Source organism: Zonotrichia albicollis, chromosome 30 (assembly GCF_047830755.1).
Source record: "Zonotrichia albicollis isolate bZonAlb1 chromosome 30, bZonAlb1.hap1, whole genome shotgun sequence".
Classification (NCBI taxonomy): Eukaryota; Metazoa; Chordata; class Aves; order Passeriformes; family Passerellidae; genus Zonotrichia; species Zonotrichia albicollis.
This window is the reverse complement of record NC_133848.1, coordinates 2,990,999-3,006,028: the sequence shown is the minus strand read 5'-3', so window position 1 is coordinate 3,006,028 and position 15,030 is coordinate 2,990,999. Positions and strand designations below refer to the sequence as shown.

The 15,030-nt window shown below is 54.4% G+C and overlaps 1 protein-coding gene across 2 annotated transcripts; it reads right to left on the bottom strand.

Annotated features, from left to right (window-relative positions):
- Window positions 1-3,224: 3,224 nt before the first annotated feature.
- On the bottom strand, window positions 3,225-14,815 carry UBQLN4 (ubiquilin 4). Of its 2 annotated transcripts, XM_074529220.1 has the most exons (11): window positions 14,600-14,814; window positions 12,559-12,710; window positions 10,293-10,498; window positions 9,738-10,000; window positions 8,479-8,637; window positions 7,609-7,834; window positions 7,123-7,262; window positions 6,608-6,691; window positions 5,902-6,017; window positions 5,159-5,336; window positions 3,225-4,436 (listed from the first exon to the last, which is right to left on the bottom strand). In XM_074529220.1, exons 1-11 carry the CDS (start codon window positions 14,756-14,758, stop codon window positions 4,284-4,286), a joined length of 1,836 nt encoding a protein of 611 aa, XP_074385321.1. In that variant the 5' UTR covers window positions 14,759-14,814; the 3' UTR covers window positions 3,225-4,283. The 2 variants fall into 2 exon arrangements, with proteins under 2 accessions (XP_074385321.1, XP_074385322.1); XM_074529221.1 differs by lacking the exon at window positions 6,608-6,691 and having other exon boundaries at window positions 14,600-14,815.
- Window positions 14,816-15,030: the final 215 nt, after the last annotated feature.

The window sequence follows — 15,030 nt, the reverse complement described above, 5'->3', positions numbered from 1 at the left end:
GGATAGGGACGGGGATAGGGGCAGAGGGACAGGGGGATATGTGGACAGGGACATGGGGATGTGGGGACAGGCATAGGGACGGGGGACATGGGAACATGGGAATAGGGATAGGGACAGAGGGGCAGGGATAGGGATGTGGGGACAGGGGGACATATGGACATAGGGACAGGGATAGGTACATGGGGATGGGGGTGCACAGACATGGGGACAGGGATAGGGACAAGGGAACATACGGACATGACAGCAGGGGTAGGGACATGGGGATGGGGGTGCACGGATACAGGGATATGGGGACAGGAGGACACAGACACGGGGACAGGGATAGGGACATAAGGATAGGGATATGGGCATGGGGGGACACGGGGTCATAGGGGACATGGCGACATGGGACATGAACATGGAGGTGTGGGATACACAGGGATGGGGTCACACGGACACGGGGACACACACGGGTGTGCACACATGAACAAAACCATGTACACACGTGTGCACGTAGACCTGTACCCACAGCTGCAGCCGTGTCACACACAGGAACATGGGCACACAGGCACATGCACACACACACAGAGCTGACCTGTACACAGACAGACAGACAGACATGCACACAGCTGACCTGTACACAGACAGACACACACACACACACACACACACAGAGCTGACGTGTACACAGACAGACAGACAGACACACACACACAGCTGACCTGTACACAGACAGACAGACACACACACACACACAGAGCTGACCTGTACACACACAGACAGACACACACACACACTCACACACACACACACACACACAGCTGACCTGTACACAGACAGACAGACAGACAGACAGACACACACACACAGCTGACCTGTACACAGACAGACAGACACACACACACACACACAGCTGACCTGTACACACACAGACAGAATATACACACAGACATTTCTGAGGTTTGATTTTGAAGTGTTGCACTGGGACACTGGGGGGAAAGGCTGTGGATCCCCTCCAGGAAAAGGGGGAGGAATGAAGCACAAATACATCCTTGACAGCAAAAATCTCTCCCAGTCAATCAGCTGGATTTACCACTGCCTGCTGCAGAAATTGCTTCATTCATTATGCTGTAAAATAATTAATTCTATGTATCAGAGGAAAATGAGAGGAAACAGTCAGTGGGAACACCTTGGGGCAGTTCCTTGGGGAAGCAGAGATATGGGAGCGAGAAAGTGCAGTGGTTCCTTTGGAAGTGGGCCTTTGAACAGCACATTACCAGGGATTAGGGAAAGCTCTGGAGGGGATTAAGATTTCACTCAAAGGCTCCTTCCCACCAGCCTTCAAAGCTCCTTTTCCTCCAGAGCCTGGGAAGGATCTGCACCCCGTGGGTACCAAAGATCAGACCCAGCTGCATCCACCTCCCAGCCCTCCCAGTGATCCCAGGCTCGCTGTCCCACCCCTGAGGAGGCTGCAGGCCCAGAAAGGTTTGAGAATCCCAGAAAGGTTTGGGATCCCAACCCTCCTTCCTGCACAGAGCAGTGCAGCAAAGCCCCTGGGAGCAGCGTGGGATGGGCAGCTCTGCTGGGGGAGGTGGCACTGCACGGGCACCAGAGGCTGCCCTGGGTCTCTGTGTCTGGGCTGGCAGCAGGGCAGGATGATCCCAAAGTGGCACAAGAGCAGATGCTACAATGTGGAGAGACAGGAGGAATCTGTTTTCCCACTTAACCAAGGACTGGAACCCCTTTGAGGGCTCATCATGGCCTTTCAAGAGTTAAAGAGAACTTGTTAAAATGACGGACAAACTCTTTTTATATGGATAGATAATGATGACCCAAGGGGAAATGGTTTTAAACCAAAAGAGGGAATATTTACGCTGGATATTGCCAAGGAATTGCTCCCTGTGAGGGTGGGGAGGCCCTGGCACAGAGCAGCTGTGGCTGCCCCATCCCTGGCAGTGCCCAAGGCCAGGTTGGACAGGGCTTGGAGAAACCTGGGATGGTGAAAGGTGTCCCCATGGAGGGGTGTGGGGTGAGATGAGCTATGAGGGCTCTTCCCACCCAAACCTTTCTGGGATTCTCAGACTCCTGTGGACTCCCCTCAGTGCTTCACAGCACACACTGCAGCGGGGTTCTTCCACCTTAAAGGGGCTTATTCCAGCCAGCTCTGGAGTCACCAACCTGCTCCATCCCTCCAAGGCCCTGTTCCAGCACACACACACAGATCCCTTGCACTGTGTCACTGACACCACCATGTCACACCTTGCTGACACACTGAGGGGGTGCAAGGATCATTTCTGCCTGGCCAGAAACACAATTTTGCTCCTCAGGGACTCAAACTCACTCAGGGCTAGATCCCCACTGCTTGTGACCCTGTGCACCCTCCCTTCCCTGCTTGCTCCATCCATCCATCCATCCATCCATCCATCCATCCATCCATCCATCCATCCATCCATCCATCCATCCATCCATCCATCCATCCCACAAGCACATTCCTCACAAGAGCTGGCTCGTGCAGAATTTAGTGCCATCAAGAGACCCTGAAGAGGTCCCAAGGCTCCCACAGGCACTCTCAGGAGCCTGTTTTGAGCTGAAAAGAGGCCAATCAGTAACATTTGGGAAAAGCTTTGACCCTTCCAGTGCAGTTGGCACCTCCAGCTCCATCCCTACACAGCTCTGTGCAAACTTCCCACATCTGAGAGGCTGCACAAAGCACAGCACACATTTGTGCACAGCCTCCAGAAGAGGCTGAAGCTGCTTTCTAAATCCTCCTCCAAGGGACTGCAGCCTCATTAGGATGCACACACAGAGGCAGGAGTGTTTCCAGCCCCGTGTTTCTCCACCAGCAGCACCACCTACACTCTCATCAACACCAACACCCATGGATGATCCCAGTTCCAGCTGGGTGCAGCAGGTTTTACAGGTATGCAGCAAACCTCCTGTTCCCTCTCTGCCCAATCCTCCCACACTGAAAGAAACTCTAAACTCTCAAATAACACCGACTCCCAGCTCTTAACAGCTGCTAATTGCCAATTCTGATTCAAAGGGAGCTTCCCAACCAGCACTTTAGGGCCAGTGTTGCATTCCTGAAGTGTCAGAGGTTTCCTGGCCAGGAGGGAGGGGGTGATACCCCCGTGCCTGCACTGAGCTGAGCTCGGGGGAACAGGACAGCACAGATTCATCCCAAGTGACTGGGAAGTGGCCCAGCTGAGCCAAAGGCAGGCAAGGATGAGACAGGGATGCAGGGAGACAGATGGTTGTGCGCATTTATTTTCCTTTGATAAAAATGGTGTATGCAAATTACACAGCCATGGAGGCTCCTGGGAAATACCACCCTGCTGGTCCTGGGGAGGCTCTTGGACAGTCTGAACATTCAAACACACCAGAATGGAAGGGGGGGTGGAGGATGGATCTAAACTGGGAGGAACATGAACTTCCAACATTTTCCAGTGAAGCGAAAAGACCGTTAGCTTATTTTTCCATTTCCTTTTAAGTTTTTTCACACTTGTACAAATGAACCCACTGAGCACAGGAGTCGATGCCCCTGGACACCTCTGACCAGGAACCACACGACTTGGGCAGAACCACACCTTCCAAACACCTTCCTCTGCACAGCACCTTCAACTCAAGCTCAAGAACAGCACACCTGGTCACTGCACACCCCTGGCTTCCATTACACCACCCCCAAGGTGTAAAGAGGCCACACTTCAAATGCAGGTTTCTCACCCATTAACCCTCTACCAGGAGATTGGAGGCACCTGTGAGTGAGGGACACGGGCTCGGTTCATCCCAGGAAACATTAAGACAAATGACATCAGAAATTCTCAGGTAATTTCAATTTTTTCTTTTGATCCATTCCCAATAAGACACTGAGAGAAATAACCAATCCCCAAACTTGGCTCAATTTTTTTTAAATATTTGCCTGAAAGGAGGGCTAGGGGAAGGAATCATGTACAGTTAAAATCAAGCTACTCAAAACACAATCATTCAGGTAAGTAACTAGAAGTATCGCCTCTACCATCTAGAGAGAGAGAGAAGAGTGTCTGAGACAGGGCATATTTAGGAAAAAATACACATCTGAAGTCTCTGTGGCCACGATGAGAACTGGAATCCACATACAAGCCAGTTAAAGAGCATTTCAACATGAAATCTTAACTTAGTAGGAAGGTCAGGGTTAAGCTGTATCTTTTTGTTTTAAATACATGGACAGCTGTCAGATATGAAAATGATGGCGGGCTTTCCGGAAAGATCCCCTGTGCATGTGTATGGATGCATGTGCTGACGTCTGTGGGGCAGCAGGACAGAGCTTAGGAAGGCTGGGAGCCCAGCAGTCTCTCGATAGCTGCGTTGATGTCCCCGCCGGTGGCGATCAGCGCCTGCAGGTTGGCCTCGCGGTTGATGAAGCCCATGGCATTGAGCTGCTCCAGCTGCTGTTGGAATCGCACTTCGGGACTCTGCGCCTGCGGGGGGAAGGACAGAGCCTGGGGTCAGGGAGAACACAGAGAGCACGCTCAGAGCACACTCAGAGCCTGGGGTTAGAGAGAACACACAGACCTGGAGTCAGAGAGCACACACAGAGCACACAAAGAGCACACACAGAGTCTGGGGTCAGAGAGAACACACAGAGCACACACAGAGCACACACAGAGCACACACAGAGCACACACAGAGCCTGGAGTCAGAGAGAACACACAGAGCACACACAAAGCCTGGAGTCACAGAGCACACACAGAGCACACGCAGAGCCCAGAGTCAGAGCACCCACAGAGCCTGGAGTCAGTGCACACACAGAGCACACACAGAGCCTGCAGTCACAGAGCACACACAGCATCCCAACACGGGCCCTGCCAACAGCCCATGCAGGAACCCCAAGCTCAGCTTCAGGGTCATGTAGGACAGTCTCCATGTCCCCCTGGGATGTGGCACAGCAGCCACACCAGAGTCAGTGCTGGTTTAGTACCAACAGCGGCAGCAGTGCAGGCAGAAGGATCCCCAGCATGCTGAGCTTAAACCTCTTAAAGGGTTCAACACCCCAAAGAGTCAGCCAGACCCCAACACCAAACCTGGCCTAGAGCACCAGAGCCACAAGAGACTGTTGGGCACCACATGCCCTGAGTGGGGTGAGATAGGGACCCCCCTGGAGACCTCCCTGGCCATGCCAGCACCCCCAGGTGTTACGTACTTGAGAGCTTCCTCCGGCCAGCAGCTGGATCATCTGCTGCATGAGCTGCTGCTGAGGGTTCCCACCCCCAGCTGGAGAGGCACTGGCCGGCGTCGAAGCAGAGGGAACGGGGTTCTCCGGGATTGTGCTTCCTCCTGTGGAGGACGGGGGCATCCGGGGCATGCCGAAGGAGCCAAGGCTGCAGAGGAAGGCAGGGCATGATCAGGGTGACACTGGCACTGGGCATCCCCCAGAGTGGGGCAGCCAGCAGGAATAACCCTCACTGAACTGCCCTGCTACAGGGCAGCTCTGCAAACTGAACCAGCTGCACCCATGTTCTGGTCACAGCTGGCACTGGGAGTGAGCAGAAGCCTCTAGAGAACTGTTGTGACAGTAAGCAGAGAGCTGAGGACTGCCAGTGATCAGCCTGCCCCAGCACACCCACCCAGCCTTGTGTCTGTGTCTGTCCATCTCATACTGTTCTCCACAGATAAAGCTCGAGTTCAGTCCACACTAAATGCAGCAGACAAAGGATGGGGGAAGGACCAAGTGCATTCCAAACCTTTTCTCCAAAAGCAAAGGGTCAAGGATTTCCCAGTGAAGGACAAGCGAGCAGCAAGTGCTAATGAGCTTGCTCAGAGGGGCCTGCAGGCACAGCCCAGCACACCACGACAGACTGCCCTAAGCAGATCTCCTGGATGAATGCAGAGCCAGCTCTGCCTGCTGGGGCTGGGCACACAGTTCTGCTCTGGAGTGCTCCATACCTTGGCACTAATCCGGGCGCCTCCGTCTGCAGCGTCTGGAGCCCCTGCTGGATCTGGAGCAGGGCCTGCATGGCGCGGGGGTTGGTGAGGATGGACAGCGAGTCCGGGTTCTGCATCTGGGGGGCAAGGCAGAGACAACACGGTACCAACCAGTGAGAGCTCAGGCAGCCAGAGCTCCAGCACGGCCACACCTGGGCTGGCACCAAGCTGTGCCTCCTGCCCGCTGCCAGGGCTGCCCTTCGTGTCTGGGCCCTCCTCTGAGGCTCCAGACTGCAGGGCTCACCTGCAGGGACACTCAGAGCTCACAGCAGGTTCCTAAATGAACTGGGTGAGTCACATTAGAACTGGGGACACAGCTGGATTCTGATTTACCTGAGAACCAGCTGCTCTAGCACAATTAACTGTGTCATTTTTGGAAACTCTACACAGTGAGAGACTGTCTACACAGGGGTTCCAAGTAGCTTAACAAGCCTAATCTGGAGTCCACCTTTCAATAATTCAGATGAGTTAAAATTCAGATGACCTTGCCTAACCAAGTTCTTCCTCTTTGTCTCCCCTGTGCAACCCCTTCCTTGCTCAGCCCAGCCTCCCAAGCCCACATGCTTCCTCCTAGTGCACTGAACCAAGATCCTGCCTGTGCCACAGTGGGGGAGAAGCTCTGGAGCCAGGGGCTGAGGGCAGCACAGGGCCAGCCAGAGGCCTTTACCTGCTGCAAGAAGACAGGGAGCTGAAGGCGGAGCTGTTCTTGAAGCTGTGGATTCCCAGCAAAGAGGGGGACATTTACCATGATCTAGCAAGAGACAGCACATGTAGGTAGGGTCAGAGGGTTGCTGCCACTTGCTGTTAAACCCTATGCAACTAAGCCAAGAAGAACAGGTCACTCCTGGGGGCCCCTGACTCCCTCCCTGGGCTTTCAACATGCTGCCCTGCTATGGGGAATCAAAATGGGACAGCTCAAATCCTGACAGCAGTGTTGAACAGAAAAAGAGAAGGGCCATTCCCATGTCCCTCTGAGAGCCTCCTCTTGTGTCAGGGGCTCTGCAAAACACACAGGGCTCAGAGCTGGGGCTGCCTTCTGGCTATTGAGAAGTACAACCAGACTGTGTATTCACTCTGCTCCAGGGTCTGCAGGAGGAACCAGTCTGACCCCAGCAGCAGACTGACACTTCACACTGAGCTCATGGCCTGCCTGGCAACAGCAGACACCTGCACCACTTTTACCTGTGCTGCAAAGTCCGGGTTCTGGGCAAGAGTTTGCATCATGCTCCGCATGTAAGGGGCAGAGATCATATTCTGCATCAACTGAGGGTTTTCAGAAATCTGCTGCAGGAGTCCTTGCATCTCTGGGCTGTTGAACATGCCTGCAAGGGAAAGGGAAGAAAAAGCAAAACCCCTGATGAGCCTGAGCACCACTGCATTGCCTGAAACACAATGTGACAGGTGACAGCACTGCCTGTACTCCATCCCCTGGCCAGCAGCAAACAGGGCTGTGGACAGCCATGGCAGTACCCTGCTGGCCACTCTCCTGCTCCTGAGAGCTTCAGGGACAGCAGAGTTCCCAAAGGAACCATCCAACAAGTGCATCAGAATAATTCACTGGTGGATAACAGCCACAGACAGGGCTCAAATGCCAGAGGAACCAGCCCTCCAAGGAAGCCTGGGTGACCTGCTCAGCCAGCAGCACCCTGCAGCTCCTCCCTTACGTACCAGCGCCGATGCTGGCAGCATTCAGCCCAAAGGGGTTGGACACAGTTGGGGTGCCCTGGGTGCTTGCTGAGCCCGTGCTCCCTTCACTGCTGGGTGCCTGACTCTGGGAAGCAGGAGGTGTGGGGCTCCAGGGGTTTGGCAATGGCTCTCTGTTCTCCGTCCGCAAAGGCTGAGAGCTCGAGCTGTCAGAATTCCCCGTCAAGGAAGAGAAAGGATTGCTGCCAAACTAGGGAGAAAAAAAAAAAAAAAGAAACAGATGGAATCAGTTAGTCCCAGCAGACCAACCCCAGCACTGAGCGAGCCAGGGAACAGCAGATCATATTCAGCCAAGTCCAGAATTTGCTAAACATGTGCCATGATCCGCCTCCTGAGAAATCTGCAATCCACAACACACCTCACTCAGAAAAGGACCAGGCTCAGGAGTGGCCACAGCCTCAGATTCAGCTCCCAAATGCAAGGCTTCAAAATGCCCTTGTAAAAGCAGCACGCGGACACAGCAGTAGGTATTGCTGGACTGGAGCGTGCCTGCAGAGCCCTCTGCAGCCAGGCCTGTGCTCCCTCCTCCTGCGCCACCAGCCAGCTGGATCTGAGCCAGCTCCGTACTGAAGGCGTCAGGCTCCAGCTAATCCAGGGAGCAGAGGGCTGGGCTAACAGTGACAGGGCCTGCCTATCAGTCAGGCTGCTGGGGGACTGCAGGAGCCACAGCAGGTCTCTCCTCTGAAACCCCAACCCACACCACAAGAGGCATCGCTCCATGTTCTCCAGCCAGTGCCTGCCTGGAGTGGAGCCACGCTGTGGGAAAACTGCCCCATCAGCAGAGGGGACAGGGAAAGACGCCCTAAAGACCCCCTTCCCACACTACAGCCATACCTGCTCCCTGGCTGCACTAAACATGGGCTCCTGGATGTCCGTGTACATCCGGCGCAGGGCGTTGTATCCCCCTGGAATGCTCTCGAGGTTACTCAAAGCACGGTCCTGGTTCCGCATCATCTCCTGCATCATGGCAGGGTTCCGAGCCAACTCCATCGTCTGCGAGAAGGAGGAAAAGGGGGAAAGCTCAAACTCCTCTCCCAGGAGAGAGAGGGGATAATTAAACCCAATTCACAGGCACAGAGCAGAGAGATCATTTATACAAGTAGAGAGACCAGGGATCCAGGCTCCTCCCCAGCCCTGCTCAGCTCTCTTCCGTCTCAGCCTCAGTTCAGCTTGATGAAATTGTTCTGTTCCTAAGCAGTATCAGGACACCCAACACCCATATGTTCCCACTCAGACTGCATGGACTACATACAACAACTGGGAAGATGGATCCTGCCACCCTCTCCAGACTTTTGATGGGTGTCCCCTGCACAAAAAATATCCAGGTCTCATTTAAAGAACTGCTCAAGTACAGATTATTCACAACTTAGTCCTGCAGCTCTGGAATTTCACGTATAGCCAACACAGCTGAAAGCAGAATGACTGAGAAGCAGATGGAAATGAGGCCTGTTCAGCACAGCCCTCTTCACAATCCTTCCCAGTAAACAGCAGAGTTCTGTTAATGGCTATTAACATTAATGACTATTAACACCCAGATTCTCAATGATCCCTTAGGATTCTCTTCCAATGAAACTTTGGTCTTCCAGACAGCCAGTCCTCCTGGACATAGGTCAACTCTGCTCAGGGAAAAATGACAGCCCTCTGGGATCCCAGCCTACACTAATGCTCCCCACTGATACAGGCAGTGAAACATTCACTGTACAGCTCTGGAGTCTCTACACAATCTGTCAAAAGAACTAGAGAGAAACAAAGAGCTTTTGCAGTAGCTTCACTTCTCCAGCACTGTTTCACTCCCATTCCTGAATCACACCACAGTAGCCTTGCTAGGAAAATCCCAAAATCTGTTTTTTTCCCAATACACCATGGATTCAATAACTCTGAAAGGAAGAAAAGAGTTGCAAGGATGTGGGTTGAGCATTTAGTATTCACATAACTCAAGACCACCATCTGTTTGTGGGGAGCTCACAGCAGGAAGGAAGAGATCTCCAAAACCACTGCTCTGCCATTCCCACTCCTCCTCTGCAGTGCAGACACTGATGTTAGTCCACAAAGACTCTCCTCAACACTCTGTGCTGAGCCCTGGTGTGACTCACCTGCCTCATGAGCTCTGGGTTATTGAGCATGTGGCTTATCTCTGGATTTCGCTCCATGAGCTGCTGCATCTGGGGATTGGCCATGATCATCTGCCTCATGAGGTCAGGGTTAGACATCATGTTCTGCACCAAGGGATTCTCCATGATCTGGGAAAGCATCTCTGGGTTGGACATCAGCTGCCGCTGCATCTGCTGCTGGAGCTCCATGAAGTTGGCAGAGCCCATGCCAAGGTTGCCCAGCCCAGTGATGCCACCGAAGCCAGCTGGAGAGGGAACAACACAGGGGAAGAGAGGCATGAGTCAGGAACTGGCAGAGAGGACAGGCACAGCACTGCCTCCCCACAAGTCCAGGGGTACCCTGTGTTCCTCCAGCAGCCAGCTCTGAGTAAGGACACCCCTACACACACACACACTTCACCAAGTGGCATTACCTTGAGCAGAGACAGGTGTGCCATGGGAGTGACTCAGCAAAACCCATGGCAACCACAGGGGCCAAGAACCCCAACTCCTTGGTCTAAGCCCAGGAAATTCTTCCTTCTCCCAGTGCCCACTTACACAGGATGGATGCAGCACTGTTGGGGCCTCCATCTCCAGGCCCTCCCACGCTCCCTGAGCCGCTGCTCCGTCTGCTGCCGCTCCCTGCGTCCGGGCCAGCACTGCTGGATGTGGAGGGCTGAGATGGGGCAGCAGGAGAAGAAGGGCTTGCATTGGGGGCAGAAGCAGCATTGGGGGCAGAAGCAGCAGATGTTGAATCTTGGACCCTGCAAAGGATAAAAGGCATTAAACTGCTGGTACTGGAGAAAGGGAAGGGGAGTGGGGACACAGGATGTGCAGCCCACAATGAGCAGGCCCCAGCACAGCAGCCAGCCCAGCTTGCACCCCGTGTCTGCCTGCACTGCTGCACAGCTGTGCTCCCAGATGCCTTCCATCTGCTGGGATCTGCCTCCCTCCTGAAGCACTGCAGCCCCTGACATGTCCTGGCCCACGCAGAGCTCCTGGACGGGTCTTACCCTGAGTTGTCTCCAGCTCTTCCTTGAATCCCACTGAACTATTTACTGCAGCCATATCCTTGAGCAAGGAGTGTGCTCCAAACAGCAAAATCCTTCTGCTGCTCCCACAGAAACCACAGGAGGTTACAGCAGGGCTAGTGCATGGGGTAAACAACAATGTTCACTTCTGAATATTCCTACCAGTGCTTCTGGGGCAAAAAGAAGCATCAGCATTACTGTACAAAGAGGGAAACTGAGGCACGGGGCAGCCAGCACCTGTCTCACAAAGCCATGGGATGTTTCTGGCCAGCTTGGCTCCAAACTCTCAGCTCTGCCACTGGCTGCACCTTGATGCAAGGCTCCTGCTCCAACACAATTGTCTGGAGCTTCTTTAAACCCACCCACACAGACACTGTGCTGTAAGCCAGCACACAGGAGGTGCAGGACATCAGCTTTGCTGAATGCACCAACCCAGGTTAGTACCTTCTTACCACAGTTATTCTCAAGAGTGTGTTACAGGAATTTGGAAGAGAACATTTAAAGATTTTCTGAAGCCCCTGCAGTCACAACAGTGAGCCCTGGACTAGTGTTGAAGAGCTTTCATTAAATTAGACCACAAAATTCACTTATCTCAATAATGCTGTTATGATAATACCAATAATATCAATGATTTCCTGATATTTTTTTCCCAAACCAATAATTATTCCTTTTCTCTATCTCCCTTTCTTTTTCACTCTTCTAGAACTTGAAAAATCAATGCTGAAGGTCCCTGTCCACTGTCCAGACAGACCTGACTGCTGCTGAAAACCAGTGGCCACTGAGAGAGGCAAAGAGTGGGGAAACAAAGCAAATGGGAAGCTGAATAAGAAAGGAAGAAGGAAGCCAGAGAAAGGGCACTTGGTTTCTCTGTAATGTCTTCAGTAAGGACTTTTCTAGAACTATTAGCAGGAGAAAAATGAGCAGCCCAGGACAGCTCTGATTCCCTCTTTGACATGATTTACCAATACCACATTTATAGTGGAGAGGCAGAATCCAAGGAGAGGCTGCAGAACCTGGCAGCAAACTTCCTTGTGTTTGTGAAAAAAACAAGTGGAATACAAAAAAAAAGGGAAAAACCCATCTTGATTAATGCAGCTCCTCCAGGGGACAGCAGAACTGCACAGAGACACAGCCCTGAGAGCTGGGGCTCACTGTGGCCAGAGCCTGAGGCATGGCTGCAAGGGCCTTCCAAGATCAATGAAATGTGGCTGCAACTAAAGCAAAGCAGCTGCTCCCAAAGCCCTTCCATGCCCACCACCCCTCTGGAAAGTGCAGGGAAGAGCTAAACCTGCAGGAGCCTGAGGTCAGCCCTGTGTCCTGCTCTCAGTGTGAGGTTTGTGGTGCTCCTGAGCCACATCCTGAGCACAGGGAACTGCCCAGGTGCACCCACATGAGTGAACCCCACAGTGCCCTGTGCCTGCCCCAGCCTGGGCAGCTGTGCCTGCAGGGTATGTGTGCCCCTGTGGCACCTCTCAGAGCCTGAGGAGGTGACAGAAAACCCAGGTACTAACACAAATTCACTGGGAAAGTAATTCCTTTTATCAGCAACTTTTCCTAGAACTCTTGCAGGTTTGCTAGAACCAGTACCCATTTCTGATGGGTTCTTCCAAGACACACACACACATTTAATGTTAAAGTACCAGCCCCTCCAGGTACCTGCCATACATCACCACAGCTGTGTCATCCATGGACAGGTTAGTGACAAACCCCACTGCTGGGGCAGGGAAAAATCATCACAATCAGTAATTCCCACCCCCATTTTACCCCAGCCTCCCCCAAGACCAAGCTCTTACTTCTGCGGAGTCTTAATGACCAAGTGAACAGTGAGCCCATCTTTGATCCCATGTTGATTCAACGTGTCTCCATCCTTCAGGATCTTCCCAGCAAAGATCAGAACCAGCTGATCCTGTTTGGCTTTAAACCGTCTAGAAATCTCTTCTTTGAACTGAAAAACAAACAGCATTTTTCAGGCAAAGGATTGGTACCAGGAACACAGAGCTCCAGGGCTCACATGTAGTCTAGGAAGAACCCTCAGAGCTCATGAAGGTACCACACATTCATCAGTAGCTGATGATGTCTGAGGTGTTAATGAAAACCAAACCAAAGCAAAGACAAGCTCTGAAATCACAAATTATGGAGAAAAACTCATAAAAAACAGAGCCATTCCCTCAGAAGAGGCTGAAGGCCTCCAAAGCCAGACCAATTTGCTTTAGGCCTAACCCAAACACATCTTTTATGCTGAATGACTGAACTGGTTTCATCTGCTCATCTGAGTTTTTTTTTTTTTTCCTAAGGAAAGCCAAACTCTGAATTAATACAGGACAGAGCTCTATGGAAAAGGCAATAATCCTTTATCAGCCAATGGAAATAAACTAGGTCTTCTCCAATTCCTATTTCTGCAACTGAATTCCCTGTGAGCATGCCACGGAGCATGGACACCTCATCCTTACTGCATGCTGGGATTTACACCTGCAGGCAAGACTCTCACTGCTGGCCCTGCCAGGGCATCCCCAGATTGTTTTGGAGGACATAAAGCCTTGCATTTGGAAAACACAAAACTAAAGGGTATTCAGAGGGGAAGAGCAGGATGGAGAGTGAAACACACGCTGGTTACAGAGGGGAAGGGAATTTGATGAAAACACAAAACTACAGGGAATTCAGAGGGGAAGGCCAGGATGGAAAGTGAAACGCATGCTGGTTCCAGAGCTCTCAGCCTTCACAACTCTGAAATCAAGGCTGGGCACAGCACAGCCCTGGGTCCAGATCACCCTGTCTGTTCTCTCCCCACACCCCCTTACCAAGGGGATCCCCCCGAGGGAAAGGATCAGGAGGGCCACACGTGCCCAGCTCCTGCCCACAGCATGAACTGCTGCCCAGAGCTCCCTGCCAGGCCCTTCACACGCCGACCTCGTGCCCTACGCCCGAGCGAAGCGCCAGCCAGCCCAACGCAGAGCCCATGACACCTTGTCCCAGTGGGCATCGCCGCTTCCTCAACGCCAGGACCGGCCCTAGAGCCCGCCCCTGCCAATGGCAGCCTTTGCTAAGCGCAGTTCTCGGCAATCCCAGCCCTCTCCCGCTCCCTAGCAGGTGCACAAACCCCCCAGCCCACCCGATGTTTCCTTTTCTCCACCTCATCCAGCGCTGGCCCCAAACATCTGCCCGGCTCCTCGCCCCTCGCCTGGAGAATTTCCCTCCAGAGAAGTGCAGATGCACGCCAGGACCCCCAGATATCCCCGGGGCAGCCCCCCACGCTCTGCCCACAACCCCAGCACCTTTCCCACCCCTCCGCCCAGGGAACGCTCTCCCCCGCAGCCCAGCCCAGCCCAGCCCAGCCCACGGGCCGAGCCCCCAGACCCCACCCGGTCCTTCCCACTGCCACCACCCCCAGAGCCGCTCTCCGAGCCCCTCAGTTATTGTGGTTTCCACACCTACGACCCCTCCCACAGGTGAGCCCCCCAAACCACCTCCAGAGCCCTCCAAAGGCCTCCAGCACCTGCCCTCCTTCGGATCTCCCCGCTCCCTCCCACCCTGGCTCCAGCAAGGCCCAAAGGCCGGGGCTGCCCCGAAAAGCCCCCGAACGCAGCCCCAGCCCTGATCCGCGTCTCCAAGAGGCCCCCGGACCCTCTGACCGCCCCCCAGCCCACAGCACCCTTCCCCCGCTCCTCAGGCGCGCCCGAAATTCCTCCCCGGCCTCAAAACTCAGGTTCCTTCCCAAAACCCCTTCACGGCACCCCCGGATCCCTCAGCCCCCGCGGAGCAGCCGCCCCCGCCCCTCAGCACCCGCGGCAGCGCCCCCCAGGCCTCTCCGCCTCCCCGGCCTGCCGCCGCCCCCACCTCGCGCACGGAGGCGCCATCCGCGATGACGATCTCCTCCTTGTCCTTGGGGGTCTTCACAGTTACGCGGATGAGCGCCCCGCCGGGCCCCGCCTGGCCCTCCCCGCCAGACCCGGGGCCGGGGCCGCCGCCGCCGCCGCCGCCACTCGGCTCCGCCATCTTCGCCGCCCGCCGCCAGCCCGGGCCACCGCCACCACAGAGAGCCGGGAGCGGCGCCACAGCACCGCCTGGGGCCGGGACAGCGACTCCCGGCGGCGCGGAGGAACAGCGGCAGCGCGGGGCGCGGAGGCGGAACGAGAGCGGAAAGGGGCGGCCGGAGCCTGGGGAGGGGGTGCTGCCCTCCGGTGCCCCCACCGACCTCCCCTTTCACCGGCCCCATCCCCGCTCCCCGAGGCCACCGAGGCCCCGCACCTGCCCCGCGCCCTCTTCTG